Raw genomic sequence first — 27,760 nt, 5'->3', positions numbered from 1 at the left:
ACTTCAAACCAAAGAAAAGACCCCATATCTCAGCCTCAAGAACTTAAATAACTAGAAGATAATAATTTAATCTTGATTTAATTGTACATACAAAGTGATGGAAATTGGAGGGTTTGACCAAGTCCGGGAGCCCAAAAACTACAGCCTACTCAAACAGTAATTTACAAGATCAGCCCCAGACTACATCCATCTACCGCTACCTGGCCACTACAAATTGCTACAAAGAAAAACTTAGGCCTAGTTTTGCAAACCCAATTGGTAAAACTCATCCACTGAACCTTTATCACTAGGCTTGGCTTGAGAAACTTGACAAAATTAAAGAATGCATGTAGTAGGTACATATTCATTCACCAAATCACCTTAAGCTAACACAAACTAACATACACGTTTCCTCCCATTTTTCTGGCTTACACTTCACGTATGCTGAAATCCCCAAGTTAAACAAACAGAAGAAAGGTTCTCTGGTTTTAGCTTTCACAAAAGTCTACACCAGCCAGACAAAGTCGTTTTCGCCCTAGTCACCAAGGCAGCAGAACAATAAAAAAGACCCAACTGCCTGTGTTCTGATGCTTACCTCTATGCCATGAGGGCTAATCTTTTATTTTATTTTTATGTATGTCTTACTTCACTCTGCAACATCTACTTTCCATACTCCAGATGAGCCTGCACCTTGTACACCCCTTCCTCTAAGTCAAATGGAACAAAATGTCTTCTTCAATATTCCATTTCATGAGCCCCTTGCCAAGTCTTTACCACTATATTCTCCGCCTCCAAAGGATGCAGCTGCAGCGGCTACATCGAGGCCTCCACCGATAGATGTAATTAGGGCTGACAAGCCTCCACTGGGGCTATTACCAGCGGCCATTCCTAATCCCAAAAGATCGAGTGTGGTTTGCTTAGGCCCAAACATGGAAGGACTTCCCATCATTAGTTCCTTCCATCCTGAACCTCCATCACAAGGAAGAGCAAGTCCAAGCCCTGCAGCAACTGAGGCACTATCTGGTTCTGCTTGCCGCTGACTCCATTGCAAACTCTCTTGTTGTGCAGAAGATGATGAGGAAGACATAATGCCAAACCCACGAAGCAACGATGCATTAGTTGCTGCTGCTCCCATTTGAGCAGCTTTCTGAAGCAGTGCTGTAGCTGACATAGCTGGTTGTGGTGGAGGCGCATACTGCCTACGCTCCTGTCCTGCAGGCCCAAAAAGTGAGGATCCATGGCTGGTTGAGAGGCCAAGAGAGATAGGTTCTACGGAAGAAGATGGTGCTATGTCAGTTGTACTATCTGGATTCCCCATGGCTCGAACTAAGTCAGTAAATACAGGAGGTTGAAGAGGTTGCAAGCTTGCTGATGCTGTTGAGGAAGCAAATAAACTTGCAAAAACACTACTGCTTGTACTACCATTGCTGCTTGAGCTGTTGCTGCTGCTACAGTTCCCCTTCGGACCCGTCACAGCTGGTGCTTCTTCCATAGTTTGTGTGGGATTTTCAGCCAATTCTGTCACTACAACCAAAGGAGAAAAGATAAAAAAATTAAAGGGGTCACACTTAAACACACAGAACATACAGGAATAGAAAGTTAGGCCTTTCTTTATGAAGGACTTTTGAAGGAAAAGGAGGATCAATAATGGTTTCCTTTCTCTTAACCCACTTACTCTTCCCTTTTAGCTTTTGAATCACTAGTCTCTTTATTGAGATTACGCAGTCTGAAAACTAAAACTTTAATATTAACCTCTAAGAAGCTTATTTTTATTCATTTGTTAATTAAATTCCAAAAATCTCTGTTCAGTTACCATTCTGTGATACACACCCAGCTGAAAACAAATTTCATAACAGACAAAAACTACTACACTCCAAGATCCATGGCATGAGAGAGAGACACACACACAAACAAAACAAAGATAACTAAGTTTTGTTGTTTATACAGACAAAAACACATCCGACAAAACCCAACTGAAAAGATTGACAATTTTCCAATTTGGGACATATTTACCTGGATTTTGTGTACTAGGCATAGGTGAAGATAATAAACCAGCTGACTGAGATGGGACTGATGAAGTTGTAGCTTGGGAAGGAACTGGTGGCTGTGGCGTTGGCTGTGGAGGTGAATTAGCACTTTGAGCTTTTGGGTCTGATTCTGAATTCAAATTCACTTCCGTTTGAGTCTGGGTTGGAGTTTGGGTATGGCCTCTGGCGCTCTCCTCAGCCAAAGCATCACAGAAGGCCCTATGTGTTATGAAGCTATCCCTCCTTCAAAGACCAAAAACACAACAACTCTACCAACTTAAAACCCAACAAGTTAAGCTCAAAAACATAAAAAATTTCAGATAAAAATCAAAGCTTTTATGAACCTTGAAAACAAAGTCCCACAATCGCATTTGTACTCTCTGGTACCACAAATCTTGGAATGGGCTTTCCAATCCGACTGAACCGCATATTTCTTGGAACACTTATCGCATTTCCACTTCTTCTCGCCGTGCTTTCTGCAAAAGTGCTTCTTTATCCCAGTGAGATCACCCAAAGCTCTTGATGGGTCATGGTGCACACAAGAGGGCTCTGGGCAGACATAGACTCTCTTCTTCACCTCTTTACTTGACCTCTGCCTCAGCTTCCATGGCAGATTATGACCACGCCTATGAAGCTGCAGATTCTGATCCCTCTGAAACCCTTTGTTGCAAATTTCACAAACGAAACGGTTTGTGGCCAATAGGGTCTTGGGAGACAGAGCAATCACCTCTGCATCTGGATCTGTAACAAAACCCAAAAGTCAAATTTCACCAAATCAGACAAAGATTATGAACATCAGTGTAAAAAACAAATTTGGGGAATTTTCTTTTTGAGCTACCTGGCATTCCTGGCAAGTTACGTTTTTTCTTGGTGGTGGGTTTGGGAGGAGCAGGTTGGTTGCCAGAGGAAGAAACGCTAGCTTCACCCGAAGCTGTAGATGAATTATCCAGGTCGGTCGGCATCAGAACTAAGAATTTCTCTCTTGGGTTTTCCTTTTTTTTGAACTCAATCTACAGGACAAAAAGCAAAAAATCTACTATTGGGTTTTCATCTTAGAACTCCAAAGAAGCCTTGTAGGTACGAAGTTTTCATTTTCTAGGGTTCAGTTTCATCTCTTTCTCTCATCTACCAGTCAAGGTCCCCCCCCTTTTTTTTTCTCTATGCCCACCTACCAGCTCTGTCTGATGGATCTCTGACCGAAGTATACATTACCCCAGAAACACAATGATTAAACCCAAGGGAGTAAAATAAAAGCTTCTCACTCAACCCAGAGATTAATAGAAAAAACCCCAAAAATTACAACCACCGAGAAAGATACTCTGATCCAACAGTCAAAATTTGATCTAAAACTTTCAAAATCAAAAAAACTCAGCTAACTTGTAGTTATTTCTTAACTACTTCACTACTCTCAAAACAACCCGATTGAGCTTTCGTCTAAATAGAACTCAGAACAGAAAAGGCAGGGTTTTATAAAGCCTCCCAAGAACAGAGTGAGATTAAGATTCTGTGAATAAGGAGAAGAAATAGAATAAGCTGTGACTTGTGTGAGAGACGGAGAGAGAGAGAGAGAGAGAGTCTGAAGCCAAAGACTTTCCTCTGCTTTTCTCACTGACTTTTCAGGAGAGAGAGAAACTGAGAAAAGTGATCAATTAAAAAATTAGATGTTTAATCGAGATTAATTAGTGGCAAGCAGGGGATTAACCTGAGCTGGCCATGACTTGTTGTTCAAGCTTCTAATTACGGACACGGAGGTTATTACAGTCCACCTGTCGAGTCTTTGGGTGTTGTTGTCGGAAGAGAAAAACAGTGGTAGCAAATACGATGGGTTTGTCGTTTAGTGGAGTGTTTGAATGCGTTTTGGGCTACCAAAGGACAATCTTAATGGTCGACGACCGGTGCTTTAAATTCACAAAAGTCAAACTGCTTTTTTCTTGATTGGAGATTTTTGTGTTCTGACCCATTCTGATCTGGACACGTTGTGAGGTTTCCTTGGATTCACCACGTTCAATTACTGCTCTCTTTTTTATTCACATGCTGTTTTTACTGGGTTCAACGAGTTGTGGTTTTACACGTAGGATTCAAAGTGAGGACGTGGCTTGACCTTTAAAATTTTGTCCCTAAGAATTTAACTTGTAAGCTTATTTTAAGTCATAAAAAAAAACACTTAAAACGTATTATTTGTGTGATTTTATTTGCCAATTCATTTCACACAGAAAGAGAGAGAGAGAGAGAGAGAGAGAGAGAGAGAGAGTATGGTACTTAGTTAGAATGCATGAAGACAAGGAAGGTAACAAGAGGACACAAAGCATTCGACTACAAGAGGACAAGTGAATTAATTAAGATAGAATATAAGTCGTCTTGATCTCCACCAAAATCAAAGGAAGTAGTCTTTGAATTGATCGATGGAAAATATGTGTGTGCGCGCCATGTGAAGTAGGTTATAATTTATGATTATAGGATAGGGTCTTCCGCCTTCCAAAGAATATATTATTCTTCTTATTTTTGTCTTCATTCACTTGTAATAAGTCATTTCATACGATTTATCTTTGTATTTTTTTACGATTCACGCTCTTTCTTGTCCTCATTTCCACGAACACGTTCCCAATGATCTCATGAACATTTGAGTGGAGACTAAGGAGGATACGCTTAAATAATTGTCTGATATTTTCAATTTCGTGTCCCCTTTTTTAAGTGATGGATGATCGGTCATGGTGGTCCAAACTCAAAAGAAGAAAACCATTTTTGTGAAATTAAAAGTAATGGCTTCTGATCCTTCCACATAGGGTTTTCTTATCATTGTGAAGCAAAATTCATCTATTGTTGGATTGTTCATGCACCAAATAGAACGTAAGATGAGTTTAGATTATTATGAAATAAGTTGGTTTTATAATATAGATCATAACGCCGCAAATAATAAATCAGAATTTAAACTAGAAAACAATGTGCTTGCCTCTTGTTTGTGAACTTATTTGGGTCATCGGTCTCCAAATGCACGTGCCTTTTGCAAAACATATTAATCACACAACTATCACACTTGTTGAGAAAAGTCAGTTCTAAAAGGTTTTTACTTAATCGTAAGATAATAAAATAAGGGGTTTTGCTTAATGTATAAGTTCTATTTTTTTGGATAACAAAGGAAGGATCAAAATCCCAAAGCAAAACTTGAAAGGTGTTTACATAATGCGCATAAGCTTTATGAAGCTTATATAAGTGGATTTAAAGGGTAAAGTATGAAATTAAAATGTAGTTACTTTATAAAAACGATGTTGCTTACTTTATGGTTATCTTTGAATAGATCCCAAAGTCTTTCTTTGTCTTTTGAATTCGACAAGTATCTGAGGCTTGTCCAAGGGTTCATAACATTAAAATAAACAAGTAATAATCCTCCCAAAAGCCATTATTTATCTCAACTAATAAAACGTACCACGTTTGTGTCGATAAATTAGCAAAATAAAGTATGCACAGATTTTCTATTAAACTAAGTTAAGCTCCAATTTTTCGTCATGTGAACATTTGTTAATTTATAGTTCCAAATTATAATTTTAACCTATAAAATGATGCAATAGAACTTGACTATTCAAACGAAAACTACATATATGAGATTAATCAAATTGACTATAGTAGATGTGCTCCTCGCTCAGCACTCGAATTTGAATCCCCCTTATTATAATTTAGATTATATTAAAGTAAATTATTGTTTGTATAAAAATTAAAACTAAAACTAAAACTAAATGTAGAAACTATATTACTAAAATATGTAGGTGAATTGGGGTATGTTAATTTTAGGTTTTTTTCCCTTATCTCTGTTGACTTTTCTGCTCAAGGAGTGTGACTAAAAGTGTTTGATAAAATGTCACAAAGAACCTTGCAGCAATATTTCCTAATTTGCTGTGAAAAATTTGTCATCTTTAGAGCGAGCCAGCTAAAGCCCAATCAGAAAAGCATTTGTACGCTTAACGTGCACGCATGTGGCTTTGACAAAATTGATCCCTTTTATTTACGTACAATTACATGCTTTTGAAACATGTAGTACGTGGGGAAAAAAATACCATATAAAGTAGTATTATTTCAGGTTTAAATTTCTGTTTAACATAAGCAAAAGACAATTAGGCTGAGCTAAGAAATAAATACAAACCAAAAGCCCGGCAAGTTTTCTATGCAGACTCTACCGTCCACTTCACCTGCATTGACTTGGAATGCATTTCTTTTTTCAATTAGGCATTGTGTGGGGCCCTTTGGATGGATTTCCACCCAGTTTAGAGACGGCAATGACCAATCACATTCTCAATTTGATATCAAATTGAGATTAAGATTTTAATTAAGTAGGCAAGAAATTGAAAATAGACAGGCTTAGTCAGATTAGCAACTTCCAAATTTAAAAACTCACCGCAGGCATTAGACTCATCATCTATCTATATTTTTATGCTAATATTATCGTTTATGATTAGGACGACGTTGATTTCGAGTTTGGATTATGTTTAGGTCAAAAACTAATTAGATGATGAAGATTTTAACTACCAAAATACAGGCTAAGCTTAAACAAAACTCTTGTGAACCATGAGATGATTTTAAATTGTGATCATGACATGAACGAACGACCCTACTGGTGCTTTTGCTTTTGTCCACATGTAGCTTCTGTCCCTCAACTTGGTGACAATTGCTACCTTGAAAACACAGGTGCTATTAAATTTAGTTAGGGTCCATCTTCTGGTATATTGGTGCAAATCTGAGTTTCGGGACAGGATTTGCAGGTAAAATAATCAATCTATTGGCCATGCTGCAATGAATGTTTTCACGATATTGATAACATCAAATAATTATTATGTTACTACAAAATATCTGAAATCCACATATAATTGAGATCAAAATAGTACGTATCCACTTTGTTTAATATGTAAACGATGAAAGTTGGGACCTATTTCATGATAAAAGTATAATTAACATTAATATATACATATACGTAATGAGCATCAATTGAGGGACATCCCTTTAGAGTCCACCACATATTGTTTTTCAATAATTCTAACCGTTTTATATATTTCCCTCAAAGATCATATATCCAAAAAATTACTTTCCGAAATCACTTGACCACTTAATTAGATGATTGTTATTTTAGTCTTTTCTCAAGTACCATGTTCGTCTATTTTGTTGCTTACAATTAGATGTCTTAATAATTTTCAATTTTTCAGATTTTTTACAAAAATGATCTTTGTATAAAGACTTGAAAAATACAGGGTTCAAATTGAATTTTTATTTTTATTTTATTTTATAGTTATCAATGGAAGAGGACTGCATATATATACACATATAGACATTAATTTTATTTTAAACTGAGGGCATGAGATCTTAATTTTTTGGGCATTAGTTATTCACCGTATATTTATCAATTCAAAGACTGCCGTGCATGATTTTTCTTTTGCTACTACATGAGATTGACACAATTCTTTGCCTTCGGATTAAAAACCGACACAAACGTGACAATTTGTGCAGCCCAATACAAGGCTCATTGATGCATCTTAAAAGTTATATATGTGCATATGCATGCCCACACAAAAAAGGAAAGAAAAAGTGTGGCTTTTTCCTCATTAAAAAGGGAGCAAAAGATTTGCGAAAGTTCAAACGGGCTCTCGATTATAAATTGTAAAACAGATATTCAATGGAATAGATCAGTTTTTTTTATCTTCCCATGCATGTCGATGGACCATGCATGATGCATGTGCTTTTCACAAACCTCTCTTCTAATTTCTTCCCTCTCTTGTTCCTTTCATGATGTAGCTTGCCAGGTCAGCTGTGCATAATGGAAAACTACAAGTCATTGACTAATTAAATACCAATTTCCTACCATATATTTTTTTTGGTTTGAAAGAGAGATGGGAAAGGTGGATGTATATCTCAAACTTTTCTAATAGGTTCCCGTCTTCATTGACGCCTTCACTTAAAAGAAAACGAAATAAAAGGTGATTGATTCCTTCTCCTCACTTTTGCAATTGCGATAGGGACAACTGACAAGAGTGGTGGCCGGTGGCCACAGTTTCTATCCATCACCCCCACCCCATCACACCAAAAAGAAAGAACCCCTAGAAAGAGTCATGATGTTGTACTTGTATCCATATAATAAAATGAAAATGCAAGAATGAATTAATGTTACATCACATGGTTAGATTGTAGTTCTCTGTCTATGTACACATTAGATCTTGAACTGTTGATCGCAAACAATAATATAGAGTGTGAAAGTGACGAGACTAATTAACCTATGAATAATTATTTTAGGCAAATTTAGAATAGTAATCGATTTGTATTTGAGTCGAGACTATGATGTATTGGGTTTTCATCGACACGTCTAACACAAAATTAGAATAACTTCTAATAATGTACATGTCATTTTAGGCAGCCAATTAGCATTTAACTGTCTCACCATATCATGCTTGTGCATGGATATGATATATGAGATGTAAAGGGTTCAAAGAACACACATTACACACCAATTTTCTTGCCAAGTAATTTGGTGTATTGTGTTATTAGATTGTGAGTAGATATATATATATATATATATTGTTTTCTTATGAACATGGGAGTAGATTCGAACTTGAAACCTATTTCAGCATCAAAAAAGAAGAAATACGTTGAATCAAAAACTAGTTATTGTAATAGATATGTGCTTTTAACCAACAACAAAAAAAATAACTATAATACACGCAATAATATACTCGACATTCTGACATGTTTAACAGAAAAAACGTAAACACTTATTCAATTTACTCATTTTATTGGTTGCTTGATTCTGATCAAACTATAGCAATCTCAAAGCCAATGAGCCCGGAGAAATTGTTTGGCAAACCAGTTTCGTCGATATTTACTTGATCTTCCAGCAGCAAACTCCGAATTCGGCCAGGCAATAGGATCAAACTCCTCAGATCCCCTCACCAAAAAGCATTAAATACCTAAACTCCTTTAAAGAAAATTTCCGGGCACCACAATGCCTCTCCTACGTCTTGTCAATATCACGATCTCGCGGGACAGCTGTTGAAGTATCCTTATTGAATCTTCAGAACTTGCTCACTTGAAAGAACAAGATATGTGAACAAAAATGTCACTTTTTTGATAAATTAGATTACTGTCGTGTCACTTATTTCATGTCACTTGAGTTCCTCATTTTAACCTTTCATTCCTTAACAATAACATAAAATTGGCCGCTCGATTAAGTTTTGAAACAAGATTGAAATGAAAAAACAAACGAGGGGAAGAAATACAACTTGGCAATTCACATCCCTCCTAATTTTGGACATGGTAAATAAGACCATCTTGCAAACATAACATAAGATCATCCTCGAATACTGTAAATTTGCAAATTCATGATACCATGAATTTGATAAATTTTCTTTATGGTATCATTTTGTGAAGCTTTATTGGGACAGCTGAAGGCTCGAAAAAGCATTTTTTTGTTATATGTCATGATTTTATTGTTTCCTTTACTTTTGGAGTGGTCCTTTCAGTAACACAAGGATCCAACAACACATCCTTCCACAGTGCCAAGTTGCCAACAAACTTTCTACCAAAACACAATGTCTACCAAATTTTTTTTGTCCATGATTTGAAATCCGGCATGGATCAAAGATGAAGTTAAACTCTCTTCAAATGTTTAGGATTATGAAAAAACTTTTTTTTAAAAAAAGACAGAGAAAATGGCTTTGCAAGTTTAATATCTGATATGCAGACCAAGTATTGCACTGTAGTTTGGGCTTTGGCGCGCCCCAATCAAAACGAATTTGCCAATCGTTCTGAACATTCTTGGCCCTTTGGGCTGCCATACATTCACAAAATTTGTTATATGTGAATGAATTTGAACATTATTTGCTAAAAACAAATATGAAGCATTGAAGATGCATATATATATATATATATATTATATCAAAGGTAGGAAGGGGGAGTGGAATTTACTCACACACTAATGCCTAAAGGTTTTCAATGTGAAACTATCTTAGGCCAAACATATTTTTTCACTATAGTATAACCCCATTGGCAGGAGGCAAATTTTTTTGATTGTGTTTAATTGGGCTTCAGAAGAAGGTCTATGCAATTTTTATAATAAATTAAATAAAAATTAGGCCCGCCATTTCAACCAACAAAAAAAAAAAAAAACCTTAACCACATTTATCTCAATAGAGAAACCATAAAATAAAAATTGAAGAAAAAGAAAGAAAAATAATTTTGCTTTGCCTTTGTAACTTGTAAAAACCCCACGCCCAAAACACTTCACCCCCAAAAACCCCCAAGCAAACAAAAAAACCGCGCACAAGAAACCTCACAGTGACAGCTTTCTGCTCTCCATTTTCACCGTTCACCGGAGCAAAGAAAACCACAGAACTATGGACCTGGACGACTTCGACAAGCCGAGCCAGGTTGCTGCTCGGCCCAGCAGATTCGTGCCCAGGTCCTCCAAGGCCAAGCCGAAACCGAAATCCGAATCCGTCGTCAAACAAGAGCCTCCGAAACAGGTTCCCGAGCCCGAACCCGAAAAGCCAGAGCTGAAACCTAAACCAGAAGAACTGGATGCCCTAATTGCGGAAAAGAAAGAAGAAGAAGGAACCGATGGCGCGCCCAAGAACGAAGAGTCAAATGGCGGGTTGAAAATGGAAACCGATGAAGAACCAAAAGATGACGACCCTATGGAAGAAGACGATGTCGAAGACACAGTTGTGCGTGAAATCGACGTATTCTTCAATCCTCATATCGATGACAACTCTCAGGTCTGTCAATCTCTCTCTCTTTCTCCCCCTTAAGCTCGTTGTTGCTCTAATTTTTATTATTTATTTTTTGGGGAAATGTTTTCTTTATTCTTTTGATCTTTCTTTATCAGTTGTATGTATTGCAATATCCTCTGAGGCCATGGTGGCGACCGTATGAGTTGGAGAACCGGTGCGAGGAGGTGAGGCTGAAGCCTGCCACTTCAGAAATGGAGATTGATTTGTCTCTTAATCTTGACCCTAAGAATTACGACGAAGATTGCGGTAACAGACTTAAAATGACTAAGCAGGTCAATTTTTTTGCATAAAGATTGTAGCTATATCTTAATTCTGTTTTTGATGTTGTGACATTGTTGCCTACACTGTTATGTAATGCAGTGTGGTTTTGTGTTCTTGGATTTTTCCTTAGACTTTGTATACAACATGGAAGCCAACTCGCACAACTGGAACTGGCTATGCTGTTGGGGTTTTGATGGGTGATAAGGTATGTGCAACTTTTCTTGACCTTTTGAAGTATCATCCACGGATTTTATGTTTAATGTGGCTGAATTTACTATATTACTATAGATTGGTAAATGAGCTAGATTTCTTTAGGCAATTGCATATGAGTTTACTCCAGCCATCCCGAGTTTAAGAGATAGATGTTTCCAATAAGGGTGGTTTGTCATTAAGATCGTCTGAGGAGACCATGATTCCAGGAAAGAAGTAATGACCTTTAGTGTTGTGAACTTGTGGCTGATAATCCTCTCAAATTGACTCAATTTGATTTTTTGAAGTAAAAGAGAAAAATTGTGAAAGGCTCCTGAGCTTGTAGGCCAATTAATTTTCCAATCAAATTTCAGATGATATAAACAGTATTTTATTTTTGAAGAGAATACACTTGTTGCACTTGAAAATATGCATAGTTGAACTAGTGTTGGAATATTTACCTTGGAAGTGGTTACGTGTTTAGTATGAATGGTGTTAATTTGTTGAAAGGTAGCTAGGTTTGAATAATTACTTGAATGCCCATGTATGCTTAGTTACTGGATTTTAACAGTGTCTTCAGACCCCGACAAGGTTCACTTTCAGGCCTGTATAAAGTTTCATGAAAGGGTTCTTGCGTAAATTTTAGGCTGCTAAATGCTTCTCCTCCATATGTGTCTCTCTGTTCTGGTAAAAGTTGGCCAGAAAGCATGAGTTTTTGTTGTTTTGGGATTAGACTGAGCATGGTAGTGCACAAATCCAACACTCTTTGGTTGGTCAAATGTGTCATATCATGCTAGGCCCCAAGGTGATTCATTTAAAAAAGTGCTCGTGAAATCATGAATATATGGGCTTGCTTGGTAGATGGGAGTTGAGCATTTATTTCATTGAATCTATGATTGATTTTTTTTAATGATTTAAATAAATTTACAATGGATGCCCTCTCTAGACATATGTGCACACAAATGCAGACAAACTGTCCTTCTGTGTTCTCTTTATATTGGTTGTTTTGCACATGCAATTATACCAACAGATTTTTTAAGGTTACACACAAATGTTGCAATGTAATTAGTAGTTTCTTAGCATCTCTTGCGAGAGTAAATGGTTTTTATAGTTATAGTTATAGTATCTCACTTTGCGACACAGTGTTGGTTTGACTCATTGATGTAGAAGCATTGAAAGAGGTTTTGGCTTTTTTCTTTATCTTGCAGTTACACTTGAATCCTATTGATAAAGTTGTGCAGCTCCGACCGTCACTGGAACATTTGAAGTCTGGTTCTTCAAGAAGGAAGAACAGTGTCACAGGGGATGCAGAAGTTAAAGTTAAAATAGAGGAGTCTAGACAAGAAACATCTTTGGGTCCATCAAAGAAGCAGGTTCTCTCTCTCTCTCTCTGCAATTTGATATTTTGTACGAAATTATGGCACTATAGTGAAGAATTTTTTAGGATTTGGACCCATTTTGTGCATATTGGAACTTATTAAAATCTTTCAAGTATTTAGTTTTAGATTTTACAATGATACTGCAGTTTTGGACTTCTATAACTCCAGTGCCTGAAGTCTGACTCCATCTCATCGATCCAAGTTTTGTTTTGTTTTTTCAAAACTTTATTTATGTGGTACATAATAACAGTTGAATCTATGTTATGAACCATTTGAAACTATTTTGTTTCAGACCAAGCGGATGGAGTCTTCAACTGAGAAAAAAACGGAAGATGAAGAGGTATGGGAGTGTTACCATTTATAATCTCAAACGTCTGTGCAGAATGAGGATTATTTAATGAACTTTGCTTATTAGTATGATTCTTTTCATTCTGATCTGACGGCATTGAAGTATTAGTTCCCCCCTCCTGCTATGAATTTGGATTTCTTAGGAGAAAATATTACTACTTAGTAGCATTATGTCAGATAAGAAATTGGTATTCTGATCACTTAGTTGAGTATGACATCACCAAGCTTTATTTCTAAGTGCAGTTCATAAGTAAGCAGTTTTGTTTTCCTATGAGACAGGGGTTATACCTTTCAGTTGAATCCTTTGACTATTTCTAACAATTAACTCGTTTTTTGGGTGATATTATAATGAACTGTATGAAGGATATGTTAGAGATTTTTCATGGTTTATTCTTTTGGTTATGAAAATGGATAAATTTATTGTTGGTGAGGTTCGTCTCTGTAGACTAAGCATTCTGGTGGTCATTCTTTATCTTGCCGGTCTAGATACATTCTTTGGAGCCCAAGTATTTTGATGATTGCTCGTTTATTTTGCTGTCGTAGATGAAAATTGTCTGAATGTCTGGAAACACTAGACATTTTGTTCTCCCAGGCATTCCAAACATGGCAGGATCACTACCATTTTAGCGATTTTTCAAACATTCGCAACAGTGTTTGCCTTGTTGAATTGTTATTTCACATTTTACAGGATCTTTGATTATATTGCTTTATTATCTTAACTTATTCCGTGGAATTAATGCTTCGGATTTCGTTTCTTGATTTCTACCATAAAAAAAATGTACTTGGTGTTGTGTGTTTCAGTTTCTACAAAGGACTGTGTGCATTGCGGTGGTTGATTTTATTAGATTAGTTGGGATAATATCTTCCTCCTCTGCCTCTTTCAGAGTTGGGTTCCACTTCAGTATCATTCCTCAGAAAGTGATTTTTCGGCCAAATATTTACGAAGGATGGTGGGACAAGAAAGTTTTCCTATACAGTTTACAATGAGCCCGTATGTTATTTATTCCCCAATACTACCTTTTCCCCCCATTCTTTAAAAGCTTTTGAAATTCAAATTATAATGGTTAAATTTTTATTGTTATTTGAAGGTATGACTATGTTAACTCCTTGTGTCCTAGAACGTGCAAAGGTTCTTCAAGAAGGTGCGGTCATTTTCATATTATTGAGTTCGTCAATTTCCTTTCTCTTTAACATCTTGCAAACTGTAATATGTTGAGTTCCTTTCATTAAGTTGTACTTTTGAAAGCATCATCTTAAATTTTCAAAGAGGTAAGCGGAGTATCAATTTTGCCCTTCTTTTAATAGTTTTGCAAAAAGTTGAAACTGAAGGGGTCTTTTAATCTTGCATGAAAACAGAGGATGTGTATTTGAAATTTTGAAGATGAGTCTTACAATTTCACGAGAAGCAACCAAGACATTGTCATATAAAATTATTGGTTGACCTCTCATTCCCTTTGTGAAGTGCTTCATTTATTGGTTATCTTAATCCTGTTGGCTGGCTAGATAAACGATAAGAGAAATATATACTATATGGTGATTGCTCTTGTTTTTGCCTGTTTGTCATTTTGGTGGACAAGCAAAGTTGTTTGTTCACCTGGTTTTGTGTACATTTATGCATATTTATTTATTTACTTGTTAAGGACATAGCTATTGAATGAAAACATTAGCACTTTTTTTTAACCTTATTTTGATTTTGATTTAAATATGTGAATGAATGTCGTTTTAGGTTTCTACTTTCCCTGCCTCTGGAAGAGCGTATCAAGAAGTTGCTTGTTGAGGTTGGTTGCAACTTACTTAAGCCACATATTAGTGTTTTGATAATATTATAGTAATAAATTTGAAGCTGGTGCGTACCTTTTTTGTCTGACCTCATATTAGCATTGTGCCTTCCATCATATGGAACTGGGGCTAATTTTCCATCATTGTCTTTATTTTTGAAAAATCCTTAAAGTCATGACAGTGGATTCATAACCTTCAGAAGCACACTCTCTTAGGCCTGTTCTTGAGCAATCCATTAATTCAAGATTGTGCCATAACAGGAACCTGTAGCTCGTCGGTTCAGTGATGTTAAGAAGTACTTCGCTCCTGATCACACTGGGGAAGAACTTCTGGATGTTCTTCAGAAGCATGCTCAGTTACTGCTGGACTCTGGTCTCTGGGTTCCAAAAACTTTATTGCTATATCCATCCAAAGATATGAAAGATAGAGATCATGTCACTCGGCAGACAGCTAGAAATTACGTCCTAAATTTATTTAGGAAGAACACTGTAATCAGTAATTCACAGTTGAACCTCCCACAAAACCATAAAAATCATGCGTATGAATCCCTGAAAATTTTAGCTGTCTCAAGACCTTCCTCTCAAGATTGGAAATTAAAAGAGCAGTCAGATAAGTCTTTTAAAGAACTCTACCCAGACATCTTTAAAAGCCAAGAACAGAACTGGGAAAGAATGGAAGAAAAGTTGGCGAATGCCTTTAAAGCTCATACTGACCGTGGTGTGAAGAACGCTTGTATGACTAGTAAGCCTGGCAAGTCACTGAATTCTGATAAAGGTACGACAAAAAGTGCAAGTGATGTACAGATTGGGGGAAGAACCATGTCAGATGAAACTCGAGCAGCTTTACCAGAGGCTATAAAGGAAGTTCTTCAAGAACACAAAGTTTGCAAGTAGGTGATTTGAGCTGTAACCTCTGCACATTTCACAATTTGTGAAGCTGCATTCATGCATAAAAAAGTTTCTGATAGATTTTCCGTAGTAGACATTGAACTGGAATTATAATTGCTAGCATTAGGTAGTTCTGCTAGTTCCAACTTTTATTTTATTTTATGAAAAGCCAGGTGTTTTAGAAAAAGAGATAGAATTAGTTAACTCTTGACAGCAGTGTAAGATTTTGAATTCTTACGCCACCTCGTTACTTCTATTGTCTCTTGTTATTTCTTAGTTAAAATTTTGAATTTAATTTTTTGGTTATGAATGTCATGTCTACCAAATTTTAGGTCATTGTTAGCATTGGCAATTACTTTATCAAGTTACTTCAAATTTTCGTGTAAAATGTGTAAGGAAACATTAATTAGTACAGTTATGGGTATCAGATTTAATTGATTAACATGCATGATGAACAAAAGAACTAATACTAGCATTCATATTTTAGTTTGGAATTTTAATCCTGTTAGAATGGCTATTAATGTTGCTCTATTATTAAGGTTATAACTATAAAACGGTAGTTTCATAGTATACTTAATTAAATTATTTTTTGAAAAGGTTTCTGCTGTCCTACACCTATCCAGTTTACACTGTACAGTATTGACGCTCTTTGTTCTCAATATGATGGTGCAATCATGAAGTTGTCAGAACTGATGGAAGTATCTGCCTCAATCTTGTAGTTTTGACTTGCAATTTTTTTGGCAGCTTTCGGCTCATATGTGAAGGATTACGGCGGTTGGCAGTCAGAAAATCTTCTCTTCCAAAGGTTGATCCTAAAACTAAAAGGGTGATTGATGCAGCATATGGTGTTGATGCTCCTCAACATGAGTTGCATAAAGTGGTATGTCAAGTTGCAGCAGACATACATGGGTTATATGTCTTGAAATCATCGCCAGAGCACTCAGAGCATGACAGATTGAGGTTGTTCCCATTTTCATCTATTTATTGACAAAGTGCCTAAAACATATGATGTTGTGTACCTTGGTGTGGGGATGATATATTAACAGAAGAGGTTACAAGAATCACTTGTTTTCTTACCAGAAACTATGATGATGTTGTGGTGTGTGTTCCACGGTGATTTCTGAATGAGCGAGATTCCATCAGTTGCAAGTATTGTTAAGTAATAAGTTATATTCTTATTTTACTTTGTATTTGTGTTTGTTCTTGCAGGAAAGTTGTTATTGATCTACTATGCACAAAAGGACCTAATGCTAAGCTTAAAAGGGGTGAGGTTTTTGAAGCTGCCAAGATTGCTCTTCAGAGGGACATCAACACTAACGAATACAACAAGGTTAGTTGTTTCTTATGTTTGTGATCTAAAGGAGGTTTACGTTGGTTGTCAGGCGACCTAACATAAATTTTCTCCTTTCTTTATTTTGACTGTTTGTCACAACAATTTTTTTAAAAATAAGTGAGAAGACCCTAGGCTCTAGAAACCCCTAAAGAAACCATAGGTGTCGTCTTCTTGTTGCCCAATGTTTTCAACTATGTTGTTGAACCCAGTTATATGGTTCTTGTATATCAGCAGTCAGCAAAACACGTTGATTCTTCTGGAACCACGTTACTAGCAGTTGATAAAATCCCTTGCTTTTCTGTTGCACTTGCACCTCGGCATGGAATTGCACGTTGCGTCTCATTTAACCTCATCTGTACTGAAAGATAGGGATGAGGGCTCAGTTAGTGGCAATGAAAACCAAATCTTAGAATCACGGTTTAATTAAGTTTTATACTCCTTGTTTTTACATGTTTACATAACAGTCTAGGAGGGGTCTCAGCCCTTGTGTGTAGCAGTGTAAATACTTTATCAGCGATGACTGCTTTTGCATGTTAACCAGAAGTATGATTCTTCCATAATAATTTCTCATTAGAAGTTGCTTACTTGTGCAGGTCATGAATGATTTTTGCGTGTTCAAGGGTTCTGCTTGGATCTTAAAAAGCGGTGACGGCAGTCCGAACTAATTTTGGAAACCTGATGATGGATTTATGACAAAATTTTAACCGGTGGTTCAAGGAATAGAGAGCTGCCAAATTCATTTTTTCTTTCTTTTTCAGGAAGTACATCGTTGTGCTATGTTAGTAATATTTTTTTTTTGGATTGCCATGGCCATGGCGGCCAAAGCCAAAACAAGAAAAAGAACGATACACAGCAACCTGTACAATGATAGTTTTATGCAGGCGCATTTTCAACACGGTGTTATCTTTGTTTCCTCTATAACAAGCTATACGAGATTTATCGTTATTAACCAAACTTAAAACACATTCATATACATTGGAAATTTGATGAAAACTTAGTAATTTTATTATGAAATCTTTTGGATGAATAGTTGAAAAGAATTCTATTGTTGGGGTATTTCGTTGTGTGGTTAATGGTCTAAACCACAGTGGTTTTAGATCTCAATTAAGAAATATCTTGGTGATATTTTGCAAAGTTTAAGATTATTTGACAATTTAAACTTTGGTCGTATTACACATTATTAGATATTGATCTTCAATAAAATTTTGATAAGGCATTGTGCTACACCAACTCTTAATTTAGTGATATTTTTTTTTCGTGAGATCATCAAAATTCTAATATTCTTATACACTTCGATGTTTGGTATAAATTATAGCACAAATTATCTCCGTTTCTATACGGACTAATAGAAGTAATCGGGAGATTAGGTTAAGAACAAGACTTAAATAAGGATACCTCTTCTTCTATTGTTATTTTTAAAAGTCAACATTTTCTAATGTTATCTAATAAGAGGTTTCAAGTTCAATTTCTAATTTTTGGTAAAATCTCATCATTATATTACTGGCTGCAGTTTGTAGTAAAAAGTTAAAGAAAAAACACATTTATACCGCCTAAGGTAAATCTTTTCCACTCAACTTCGTGCTCTATATAAAGTGGAAAAATCCCAATTATCGAGCCCTAGATTTCTCACCTCTCAGAGTCGGTCTAGTCTTCTAATATCGCAGACAATTTTCCCGAGAAACAAACGCCAAGTAAGAGTGTGATAGAGAGCAACTCCGAGAAAGTCCGGAATAACTGAAACCTAAGATGACGGACTACGAAGGAAGGTACGAAGGGAACGGAGAGGACGCTGACAACTATGGCGATGGGGGTTCCTCTCCCCAACCTCGTGCTACCAACCATGGCGGTCCCGACGATTACAGCGATTCCAAATCTCAGGTGCACCAAGAGTTGCAAAACCATGCGATTACTGACTTCTTATTTTCTTCTGATTACATAAAATTAAGATCGCTGCGAAGGGGCTCCGTTTATGAGGGTGTCTTAGGGTTTATGTTGGGTTAGCTGGACTGGTTAGGGTTCTTTGCATAAATTTAATGGTGTTGGTTGTGTCTATGTGTGTGATCTGCTCGTTTTCTGCTATGAATATGGGGCTTTTAGTTTTTCCTTTTTATTTTATTTTCTGGAAATACTCCTTTGGATAGTGAGTATTGGGGTTTTCTAGGATTACGCATGATAGTGTATTCCGTTGTATCTTAGATATCCAATCTTAGAAAAGCTTGTTGATATTTACTAGCACTTTGAACTTCCAGTTTATTTTCGTAAAGGATAATAGACTCCTTAACTTCTGATAAAATATTTATTTCAATATCTTTCTGAAAATGGTGTAAATTAGCTTCATTTCATCAGTTATTTTAAGGTACAGTGATCTGATGGTCTCTTTTGCAGCATGGCTCTCGTGACTATGAGAGAGAATCTTCAAGGAGTAGAGAAAAGGAAAGAGAAAAGGGGCGTGATAAGGAGAAGGACAGGGACAGAGATCGGGAGAGGGAGAGGGACAGAGATAGAGATAGGGGGAGAAGCAAGGACAAAGATAGGGAAAGGGATAGGGACAGAGATAGGAATAGGGATAGGGACCGAGATAGAGAAAGAGAAAGGTCTCGAGACAGGGATCGTGATCGTCATCATAGGGACCGCCACAGGGATCGCGAGAGAAGTGAGCGGAGGAGAGATAAGGACGATGATGATGATGATCACTACCGTGTCCGGGACTCTGATAGGTATGAAATTTTTTTTAGCTAGTTATTTACTTGTAAAATGAATGTTCTGTTGTGTACTGTCAACTGAGCTTGATGCAATTTGGAATTTTTTATATTGATAGTAACTAGTGTGTTAATTAATCAGGGGAAGCTTCTTTCTCCTTTTTTTAAATTTCTTTATTCTAGAAACAAATCCTACGAATTATTGCGGTCTTATTTCTATTTCTATTTCTATTATTATTATTATTATTATTTATGAATTGATTTTACAGGCGGAGGGATTATGATAGAGACAGGGAGGATAGGCATAGGCGCAAGTCTCGGTCTCGTTCGAGGGGTAGATCTGAGCACAAATCCAGATCGAGGTCACGTTCTCGTTCACGCTCAAAAAGGTAGTTATTTGAGAGATTAGTATGTGAATGTGGATAAAAAAATGCGTTTGAATCACTTTAAGGGCTCTTAACTCCTGTAGCAAATCCTATGTTTGGAATAAACACTTGGTTGACATGAGTTATTTTCATTGAATTTTTTTGCTTTACTCAGGTTTCTTTATCGACCAAATTATTGTTAAAGTCATTTTTGTTTGCTTGTCCTCTTTATTCGTACTATTTGATTATGTAGGATCTAGCTGCATGGATTTAATTAGGAAAAGGAACTTTGATGGCGTACATAAATATCTATTATCCATAGTGGTTTAAATTTGTAGGTCATGATCAAATTTGTACAAATAGTTTTTGGCGTAATTTTTAAATATTGTGCTCCTTGGAGTATGTTTTGATTAGTGTTATCTGTCCAGATGTATGGGGTTTTCAAAATTTGTTCTGTATGTGTTGTGGTTTATCATTTATGTACTAAATCTTTCATATATTTGTTTCCCTTCTCTATGAGTTCTGTATGTATCATCCAGATGTGTGGTCTACAGAAACCATTTTATGTAGTGAAGTAGAGAACTATCAAGTTATATGAGTTCTGTATTAGAGATTTCTTGTATTAGTTTCATGTAGTTTATGTCTGGGATAAGATGGAAAATTTGGCAGATTTTATTTTTCCATCTTATTCGTTTCCCTTTTCTTTTAGTTCTGTATGTATTATCCAGATGTATGGCATCTACATAAACCATTTTATGTAGTGAAGTAGAGAACTATCAAGTTTATGAATTCTGCAGTAGAGATTTCTTGTATTAGTTTCATGTAGTTTATGTCTGGGATAAGATGGAAAATTTTGCAGGTGTTATTTTTCTCTTTGGTTGCGATCATTACTTTTTTTAAGTAACTCACAGAATGTAGGTTTTAGTCTCAGGATTTTAAGTTGTCACTTTTATATTATATTTGTTCTTGGTATCCTGACATTAACTCTTGCAGCAAAAGGATTAGCGGTTTTGACATGGCGCCTCCTGCTTCTGCAATGTTAGCTGGTGCTGCCGTTGCTGCAGCAGGTACATTTTCACTCCTAGACGTAGGATTGTTATATTTTGTTAACTGCCTTTTGTCTTTGTTGGACTAGTGTGGAAAGTTCGTATCCAATTGATGGTGTTACTTTGGTAAGCTATATTTTGTTCCTTCACTTGTGCATATAGCCTTTATAAATCTGCGGTCTGTGGACGGGTTATGATTTTTTATTGTTTACTTGGTGAAATAATTCTGGGACTGAGAGATCTTTCTGGTTTTTTCTTGTGTTTGGTGTTTTTGTTTGTTTGTTTCTATGTCTTGTCCTTTGTTGTAAGAAGGCAATGTTGGGCTACTTGCCCCACTGTGATGACAATGGGTGTGAGCCGACTTCTGTAGCTTTTATGTACAAGGAGGAATCAATGCACCGGTTTGATGGATCTTGTTCGTCTTCAACCGGCAACTATTGCCTTTTTTTGGTAGTCTTACAAATATTTCCTCCAGAACTTGTAAATGATGTATTTCTTTCATCTCCTTTTGATAGACTTTATAAAATTGAAGGTTAGGATATCCTTAATCTAATGAATTTTCATGGAAAATTAAGTGGCAGAGGAGTCATTGGTATTTACATTCAATTAGTCCTAGAAGTTAAATTTGATCTGATGACTGAAATGCGATCTAATTTTTTTTGCAGGGCAAATTCCTGGGACTAGTCCGACCATTCCTGGGATGTTCCCAAACATGTTCCCTTTAGCGACTGGCCAGGTATCTCTCTCCTCTCTTGCTCGCTTTCTTTCCGCCGCCTTCATCCTCCCTCCCCTCGTCCCTCCCACCATCCCTCCTAACATATTGTGACCCACGCATGTTAGCATGCTTGATCTTCACTAATATTATGTCTTTTTGTGTGCTTGCAGCAGTTTGGATCCCTTCCAGTTATGCCTGTACAGGCAATGACTCAACAGGTTGGCATGATTGATAATTTTTTTTTTCTTCGATGCATTCCTGCATCCCACGCTCCCCTATATGTAGCATGTGCTGACATTAATTGTTCTTTATTTATAATCAGGCTACTAGGCATGCCCGACGGGTGTACGTCGGAGGGCTTCCTCCTACAGCAAACGAACAGGTTTACTCACTTTTTTTAACCTTTTATTATTTGTGCTCTTCTACCTATGGTTAGTAAAGTTACGTTGTTATATTCTTTGACATTGTTCAGATAAATATCTATTTTTCTTCAATGAATACTTCCATGAATTTTGTTTTTGTTAAATTAGTCATGCACAAAAAGAATAAAGAAATACGGTTTTACTCCAAATGTAAAATGTGTCTTAATATGCTATCATCTGCAGTCGGTTGCTACATTTTTCAGCCAAGTTATGGCTGCAATTGGAGGGAATACAGCTGCCCCAGGTATACTGATGTTTGCACTCAAATCTGTACATAACCAAGTGTGCTTGCCTAAATATGGTTACCCAATTGTTTTCCTATTTGTTTCATGCAGGAGATGCTGTTGTCAATGTTTACATTAACCACGAAAAGAAATTCGCTTTTGTTGAGATGAGATCAGTTGAAGAGGCCAGCAATGCAATGGCTCTGGATGGAATTATTTTGAGGTATTCAAAACTTCCCTGTGCTTAGATCAGTGTAGGATTGTCATTTGTGCCCCGTTGACATTTTGTAAAGCAGATTGCATGGTATTGACACTTTGTGAAGCATATTGCATGGTATTGACTTCCCCCCTTCTTTATTTGGGTAATTAATACAGGGAGCCCCTGTAAAGGTGAGGAGACCTAGTGACTACAACCCATCTCTTGCTGCAACGCTTGGTCCAAGCCAGCCAAGTCCCAATCTGAACCTGGCTGCTGTTGGGCTTACACCGGGTTCTGCTGGTGGGCTTGAGGGTCCTGACCGCATATTTGTGGGTGGGCTACCCTATTACTTCACAGAAGCACAGATCAAGGAGTTGCTGGAATCCTTTGGACCCCTTCGTGGTTTTGATTTAGTGAAAGACAGGGAAACAGGAAACTCAAAAGGCTACGCTTTTTGTGTTTATCAAGATCTCTCAGTTACAGACATAGCTTGTGCAGCACTTAACGGTATTAAAATGGGTGACAAGACACTCACAGTTAGGCGTGCTAATCAAGGTGCCAACCAGCCCAAACCAGAGCAAGAGAGTGTTTTGTTGCATGCACAGCAGCAAATTGCATTGCAGGTATGAGTTAAATTGGTTTTTCCTTTAGAAAATTGTGTTATGGACAGGTCACTCCTGCCGAAGGAGTCTGTAGTCTGCAGTTACTGATATTTTGGTGAAAAGGTGTTTTTTTTGGTTTAAAAAATTATGTTTACTTTAGAATTGTCCATGTTAACCTAGTAAATAATGCATAAATTATACATGTAGTTGTAGACTTTATAAAATAGTGTATCCCTGATAAAAGTATGATGTAGTTTGAAAACAACACTCTTTTTCATAATTTATCTATATATTTCATATTATCCTTGTACTGAATTTTTAGTCTTTTTGTTTTTGGGTGAGAATATTTTATGTAATGTGGGATATATTTGCTAACATGCAGTGTTTAAATGAATGTGCTTATATACTTTCCTCAATAATACTTTCATCTTCTTAATATTGATTCTGATCTGAACTCTACTTTAGTTTTGGTTTAACATCTTGAGGTGTTGTTTCATTTGCAGAGGTTCATGTTGTTGCAACCGCCTAGTTCTGTCGCCACCAAGGTTGTATGTTTAACTCAAGTAGTAACTGCAGATGAGCTTAGGGATGATGATGAGTATGAAGATATTTTGGAAGACATGAGGCTGGAAGGCGGAAAGTTTGGTAAATTACCATCACTCTAGTGTTAATTTCACGATTTCTTTTGTTTCTTTTAATTATCCTACAAAGTTTATTGTGGTATTGATTTTCTTTTTCTTTTTTTTTTTGTCGCCATCTTTCTGTTTTACAGCCTTTTTTGTAGTCACACATTCTGCTATAAAGATTCAGGCCTAACATTCAGACAGAAGCCTCCCTAACCTTCTAACTGAATTCACCTAAGATTTGTTTTGTTGTCTATTTCTAAGATCTATTTGTCTTTCACTGATCTGCAGGACCGTTAGTGAATGTCATCATCCCACGTCCAAGACCAGATGGTGAACCGTCACCCGGAGTTGGGAAGGTTGGTCTGAATTCTAGTCATTAATACATTTAAGTTTGAAAAATCTGATTGGCAGGATAATGTCTTCTACTTGCTAAACAATCTTCAATTTACAGGTGTTTTTAGAGTATGCAGATGTTGACGGTTCTACGAAAGCCCGCACTGGGTTGAATGGCAGGAAGTTTGGTGGTAATCAGGTGGTAGCAGTGTTTTACCCGGAAGACAAGTTTGCCCAGGGCGATTACGAGGGCTAGTTGTTTGTCCAAATATACATATTAACTGAATTGTCAAGATTTCTTAATTAGAACTTTGAGTTTGCTATTTCCTTAATGTTCCACATTTAGTGGTATCTTGTAGCCTAGTATGTAACTAGGATGATTGTTCCTTTTTTTGGTTGAAAATTACAATTGTGTACTTTTCCAGTTAGTGCGGGAAGTGAAAATATGAACTTAAATATGAGTTATGGTCTTTCAGTGGTTGAATACATTTTAGCTTTTCATAAGCATAACAATGTATTTTTTCATTTTTTGCATAAACTAAACACTTAGAGCCATTTCTCAACCTAAAAAATATCAACTTGAGCCATTTTATCTTTTTGGCCTCATCTCAAACCTTGTGCCAACTCACCAAGAACTAGTTGGTGTGCTAAACATATCAAATTGAGCTTTAGGGCTCGTCAATGGGCTGGGCCGGGCCAAATTCAATGGGCTTGGGTCGGGCTGGGTTTTAAAGAGGAGAGAGAAAATATTGGGCCTGGTTAGACTGGGTTTTTTTAGAAAATTCAAAGCCCAAGCCTGACCCATGAGCTGGGCTGAAAAAGCCCCTCGGGTCGGGCCGGGCTAAGCCCAACGAGCCGGGACTAAATGGGCCTACTTTATTAAAAAAATCATAAACTTAATCATAAAGGCATTTTAGTCCAAATTTGAGATTAAACTTACTTAATTCCAATATTTTCACATCAAACTAAATTCATAAAACACTCAATGAAGTCACACAACTTAATAAGATTTTCTACAAAAATTATAAAACCAAATATTATCTTTGAGGTTATTACATAAGTAGATCGTAATACATTTTAAGAAATAATTTTAAAAAATAATAAGTATCAAACAAATATTTTTTTTAAATGATGGTATGAATAAATATGCAAATATTTGGTGATGTGTTCAAGAAAAACATGATTATATTTGGTGGTACAATTATGTTTCGTGATATGATTATATTTGGTGATGTGATATGTTGTTCGTCTTATTTATATATATATATATATTATTGAATTAATAATTAACACAAATTAATGTGCTAATCATCCAATTATAAACTAGGAATGAGTAAATAAAAGTAAATGAAATGAAACAAATTATATATGTGATTTAGGTGATAAAATCCTAAACCTAAACTCTTATTTATACATAATTATATATGTATGCGGGCCTAACAGTCCGGGCTTGTGGGCGGGCTGGGGTGGGCTTTCTTGGGCTTAATTGGGCTGGGCTATAGGCGACACCCAAGACGAGCCGGGTCATCTCAAAGCATAACTGGCGGCAGATTTTTTTCGATGGTAGAAAGCCCCCTCGGCCCATGAGCCCGCGGGCCAAATGATGAGGCCTACGAGATAACACAACGTGATAAACAATTGACAAGCTGATTTAATTTACAAGTTTATTCAACTTATGTCATGTCCAATCTTTCATTACTCAACATCATTGAGCACTTATATGATCGGGCCTAATAAATTTGGAAAGAACAGATGGGATTACCCATAGCACAGAACATTAAATTTCACCAAAGTGTCGTTTTTAACTTTGAGTTGAAGAATTATTTATTTAAATAAAAATATATATATTCCTGGGTAAAGGGTTTCCGGATACGGAAAATCCCGGGAAATGGTTTCCTATATTTATGCTCCGCTCTGACCCCCAAAAAAAAAAAAAAAAAAAGTTTGCACCGCGACAAAACCAACTCCTAAAACCCTAAAATTTCAGAAGCAAGCAACAAGTCTTTCATCCAAAACCCGAAACAGCAAAACCCTGAAAATGTCATCTTCAATTCCTCTCCGCCATCTCCGCCAGCTCTCCACCACCGCTAAGTCTTCAATCTCCATCTCACAAGCGAAGTCCAAGCTCCGAACAGAGTATGACCCTGACAAAGCCCTAGAGATTTACTCCTCTGTCTCCGAACACTACGCGTCTCCTACCTCCTCTCGCTATGCTCAGGACCTCACCGTTCGTCGCCTCGCGAAGTCTCATCGCTTCGCCGACATCGAAAAATTCATTGAATCTCACAAAAATGACCCGAAAATCACCCAAGAGCCTTTCTTGTGCACCCTCATCCGATCGTACGGCCGTTCCGGCATGTTCGACCACGCAATGAGGACCTTTGATCAAATGGACCAGCTGGGTACTCCGAGATCTTCACTATCCTTCAATGCTCTGTTGACTGCGTGCACCAATTCGAAACAGTTCGAAAAAGTCCCCCATCTGTTCGATGAAATTCCCAACAAGCATGGTGTCTCCCCGGATAAAGTGTCGTATGGTATATTAATCAAGTCGTATTGCGAGGCTGGTAAGCCCGAGAAGGCGATTGAGACTCTGAGGTTGATGGAGGAGAAGGGTATTGAGATAACTGCAGTGACGTTCACCACAATATTCAATGCTCTGTATAAGAAAGGCAATGGTGAAGAGGCTGAGAACTTCTGGAATGAGATGGTGAAGAAGGGTATTGAGGTTGATGCTGCCGCTTATAATGTTAAGATTATGTATGTCCATGGCGGGAACCCCGACAATGTGAAAGCCTTGATCGAAGAAATGGCGAATGCCGGGCTGAAACCGGACACTATTAGTTACAATTACTTGATGACTTGTTATTGCAGGAATGAGATGATGGAAGAAGCTGTCAAGGTTTATGAGGGGTTGGAGGGAAATGCTTGTAATCCGAATGCTGCAACTTTTAGGACTTTGATATTTTATCTGTGTAGTAGTGAGGATTATGATAAGGCGTATAAGATTTTCAAGAGGAGTGTGGAGGTGCATAAGATCCCCGACTTTAATACGATGAGACATTTGGTTGAAGGATTGGTGAAGAAGAAGAAGATGAAGGAGGCCAAGGGATTGATACGCACAATTAAGAAGAAGTTCCCTCCTAATGTTTTGGTTGCCTGGAAGAAAGTGGAGGAGGGTCTTGGTTTGACTTCTTCTGATAGGAATGCTTCTTCAGTTCCTGATGACGACGAGGCTAAGGAGGCTACAGCATAGTTATTAGCGGGATTCTGGTTGGTCTTGTGCTGAATGTGTTGATTACTTCATCTGCGGCCGCCCGAGTTGATCTAGTGAAACCGTGAGCAAGGATGCCAATTTTCCGCGGAAGCAAGTTTGAAGCTTTTGGAAATTGTAATGCTGTAAAAGCTGCAATTTTGATTTTTATGTTAGTTTTCTACTCTGTTTTCTGCTATTTGGTTGAATCTGTTCACCTATTGTAGTGCTAGTAAAAATTCCTTGGCTCATCTGGCATTTAGTAAGATTTCAGAGCCCTTGTTCAAGCTGTCTTGTATCCAGATAGGGAAGCAGGCGTATTTTATTACTTT

The 27,760-nt window shown here is 37.0% G+C and overlaps 4 protein-coding genes across 4 annotated transcripts; 3 read left to right on the top strand and 1 right to left on the bottom strand.

Moving 5' to 3' along the window:
- Positions 1-43: 43 nt before the first annotated feature.
- Positions 44-3,632, bottom strand: LOC103340057 (zinc finger protein GAI-ASSOCIATED FACTOR 1). Its single transcript, XM_089042298.1, has 4 exons — positions 2,845-3,632; positions 2,351-2,747; positions 1,993-2,249; positions 44-1,503 (listed from the first exon to the last, which is right to left on the bottom strand). The coding sequence occupies exons 1-4, from the start codon at positions 2,966-2,968 to the stop codon at positions 728-730; spliced, it is 1,554 nt and encodes a 517-aa protein (XP_088898424.1). The 5' UTR covers positions 2,969-3,632; the 3' UTR covers positions 44-727.
- A 6,570-nt stretch (positions 3,633-10,202) lies between these two features.
- Positions 10,203-17,839, top strand: LOC103340266 (SIN-like family protein). Its single transcript, XM_089043242.1, has 12 exons — positions 10,203-10,753; positions 10,864-11,040; positions 11,160-11,234; positions 12,427-12,591; positions 12,890-12,937; positions 13,830-13,936; positions 14,034-14,087; positions 14,672-14,723; positions 14,985-15,613; positions 16,356-16,571; positions 16,821-16,941; positions 17,538-17,839. Exons 1-12 carry the CDS (start codon positions 10,373-10,375, stop codon positions 17,607-17,609), a joined length of 2,097 nt encoding a protein of 698 aa, XP_088899368.1. The 5' UTR covers positions 10,203-10,372; the 3' UTR covers positions 17,610-17,839.
- Positions 17,840-18,554: 715 nt separating this feature from the next.
- Positions 18,555-24,636, top strand: LOC103340058 (splicing factor U2af large subunit A). The gene is made up of 14 exons (XM_089043243.1): positions 18,555-18,822; positions 19,330-19,661; positions 19,913-20,032; positions 21,002-21,075; positions 21,720-21,790; positions 21,940-21,987; positions 22,092-22,151; positions 22,375-22,435; positions 22,527-22,638; position 22,669; positions 22,791-23,237; positions 23,720-23,861; positions 24,131-24,198; positions 24,294-24,636. Exons 1-14 carry the CDS (start codon positions 18,691-18,693, stop codon positions 24,429-24,431), a joined length of 1,806 nt encoding a protein of 601 aa, XP_088899369.1. The 5' UTR covers positions 18,555-18,690; the 3' UTR covers positions 24,432-24,636.
- Positions 24,637-26,031: 1,395 nt separating this feature from the next.
- Positions 26,032-27,760, top strand: LOC103340059 (Tetratricopeptide repeat (TPR)-like superfamily protein). The gene has a single exon (XM_008243425.2). The coding sequence runs from the start codon at positions 26,214-26,216 to the stop codon at positions 27,429-27,431; it is 1,218 nt and encodes a 405-aa protein (XP_008241647.1). The 5' UTR covers positions 26,032-26,213; the 3' UTR covers positions 27,432-27,760.

This window comes from Prunus mume, linkage group LG8, assembly GCF_029339155.1.
Source record: "Prunus mume cultivar Tortuosa linkage group LG8, ASM2933915v1, whole genome shotgun sequence".
Classification (NCBI taxonomy): domain Eukaryota; kingdom Viridiplantae; phylum Streptophyta; class Magnoliopsida; order Rosales; family Rosaceae; genus Prunus; species Prunus mume.
This window is presented reverse-complemented; position numbering and strand designations above follow the sequence as displayed.

Coding starts and splice junctions, on each gene's coding strand:
- LOC103340057 (XM_089042298.1), bottom strand. CDS start 2,968: ATGCCGACCGACCTGGATAATTCATCTACAGCTTCGGGTGAAGCTAGC. Junction 2,748..2,844: donor TAACTTGCCAGGAATGCCAG/GTAGCTCAAAAA, acceptor GTTTTGTTACAG/ATCCAGATGCAGAGGTGATT. Junction 1,504..1,992: donor GCCTAGTACACAAAATCCAG/GTAAATATGTCC, acceptor CTTTGGTTGTAG/TGACAGAATTGGCTGAAAAT.
- LOC103340266 (XM_089043242.1), top strand. CDS start 10,373: ATGGACCTGGACGACTTCGACAAGCCGAGCCAGGTTGCTGCTCGGCCC. Junction 13,937..14,033: donor ATACAGTTTACAATGAGCCC/GTATGTTATTTA, acceptor TGTTATTTGAAG/GTATGACTATGTTAACTCCT. Junction 14,724..14,984: donor TCAAGAAGTTGCTTGTTGAG/GTTGGTTGCAAC, acceptor GTGCCATAACAG/GAACCTGTAGCTCGTCGGTT.
- LOC103340058 (XM_089043243.1), top strand. CDS start 18,691: ATGACGGACTACGAAGGAAGGTACGAAGGGAACGGAGAGGACGCTGAC. Junction 19,662..19,912: donor CGTGTCCGGGACTCTGATAG/GTATGAAATTTT, acceptor TTGATTTTACAG/GCGGAGGGATTATGATAGAG. Junction 21,988..22,091: donor TACAGGCAATGACTCAACAG/GTTGGCATGATT, acceptor ATTTATAATCAG/GCTACTAGGCATGCCCGACG.
- LOC103340059 (XM_008243425.2), top strand. CDS start 26,214: ATGTCATCTTCAATTCCTCTCCGCCATCTCCGCCAGCTCTCCACCACC.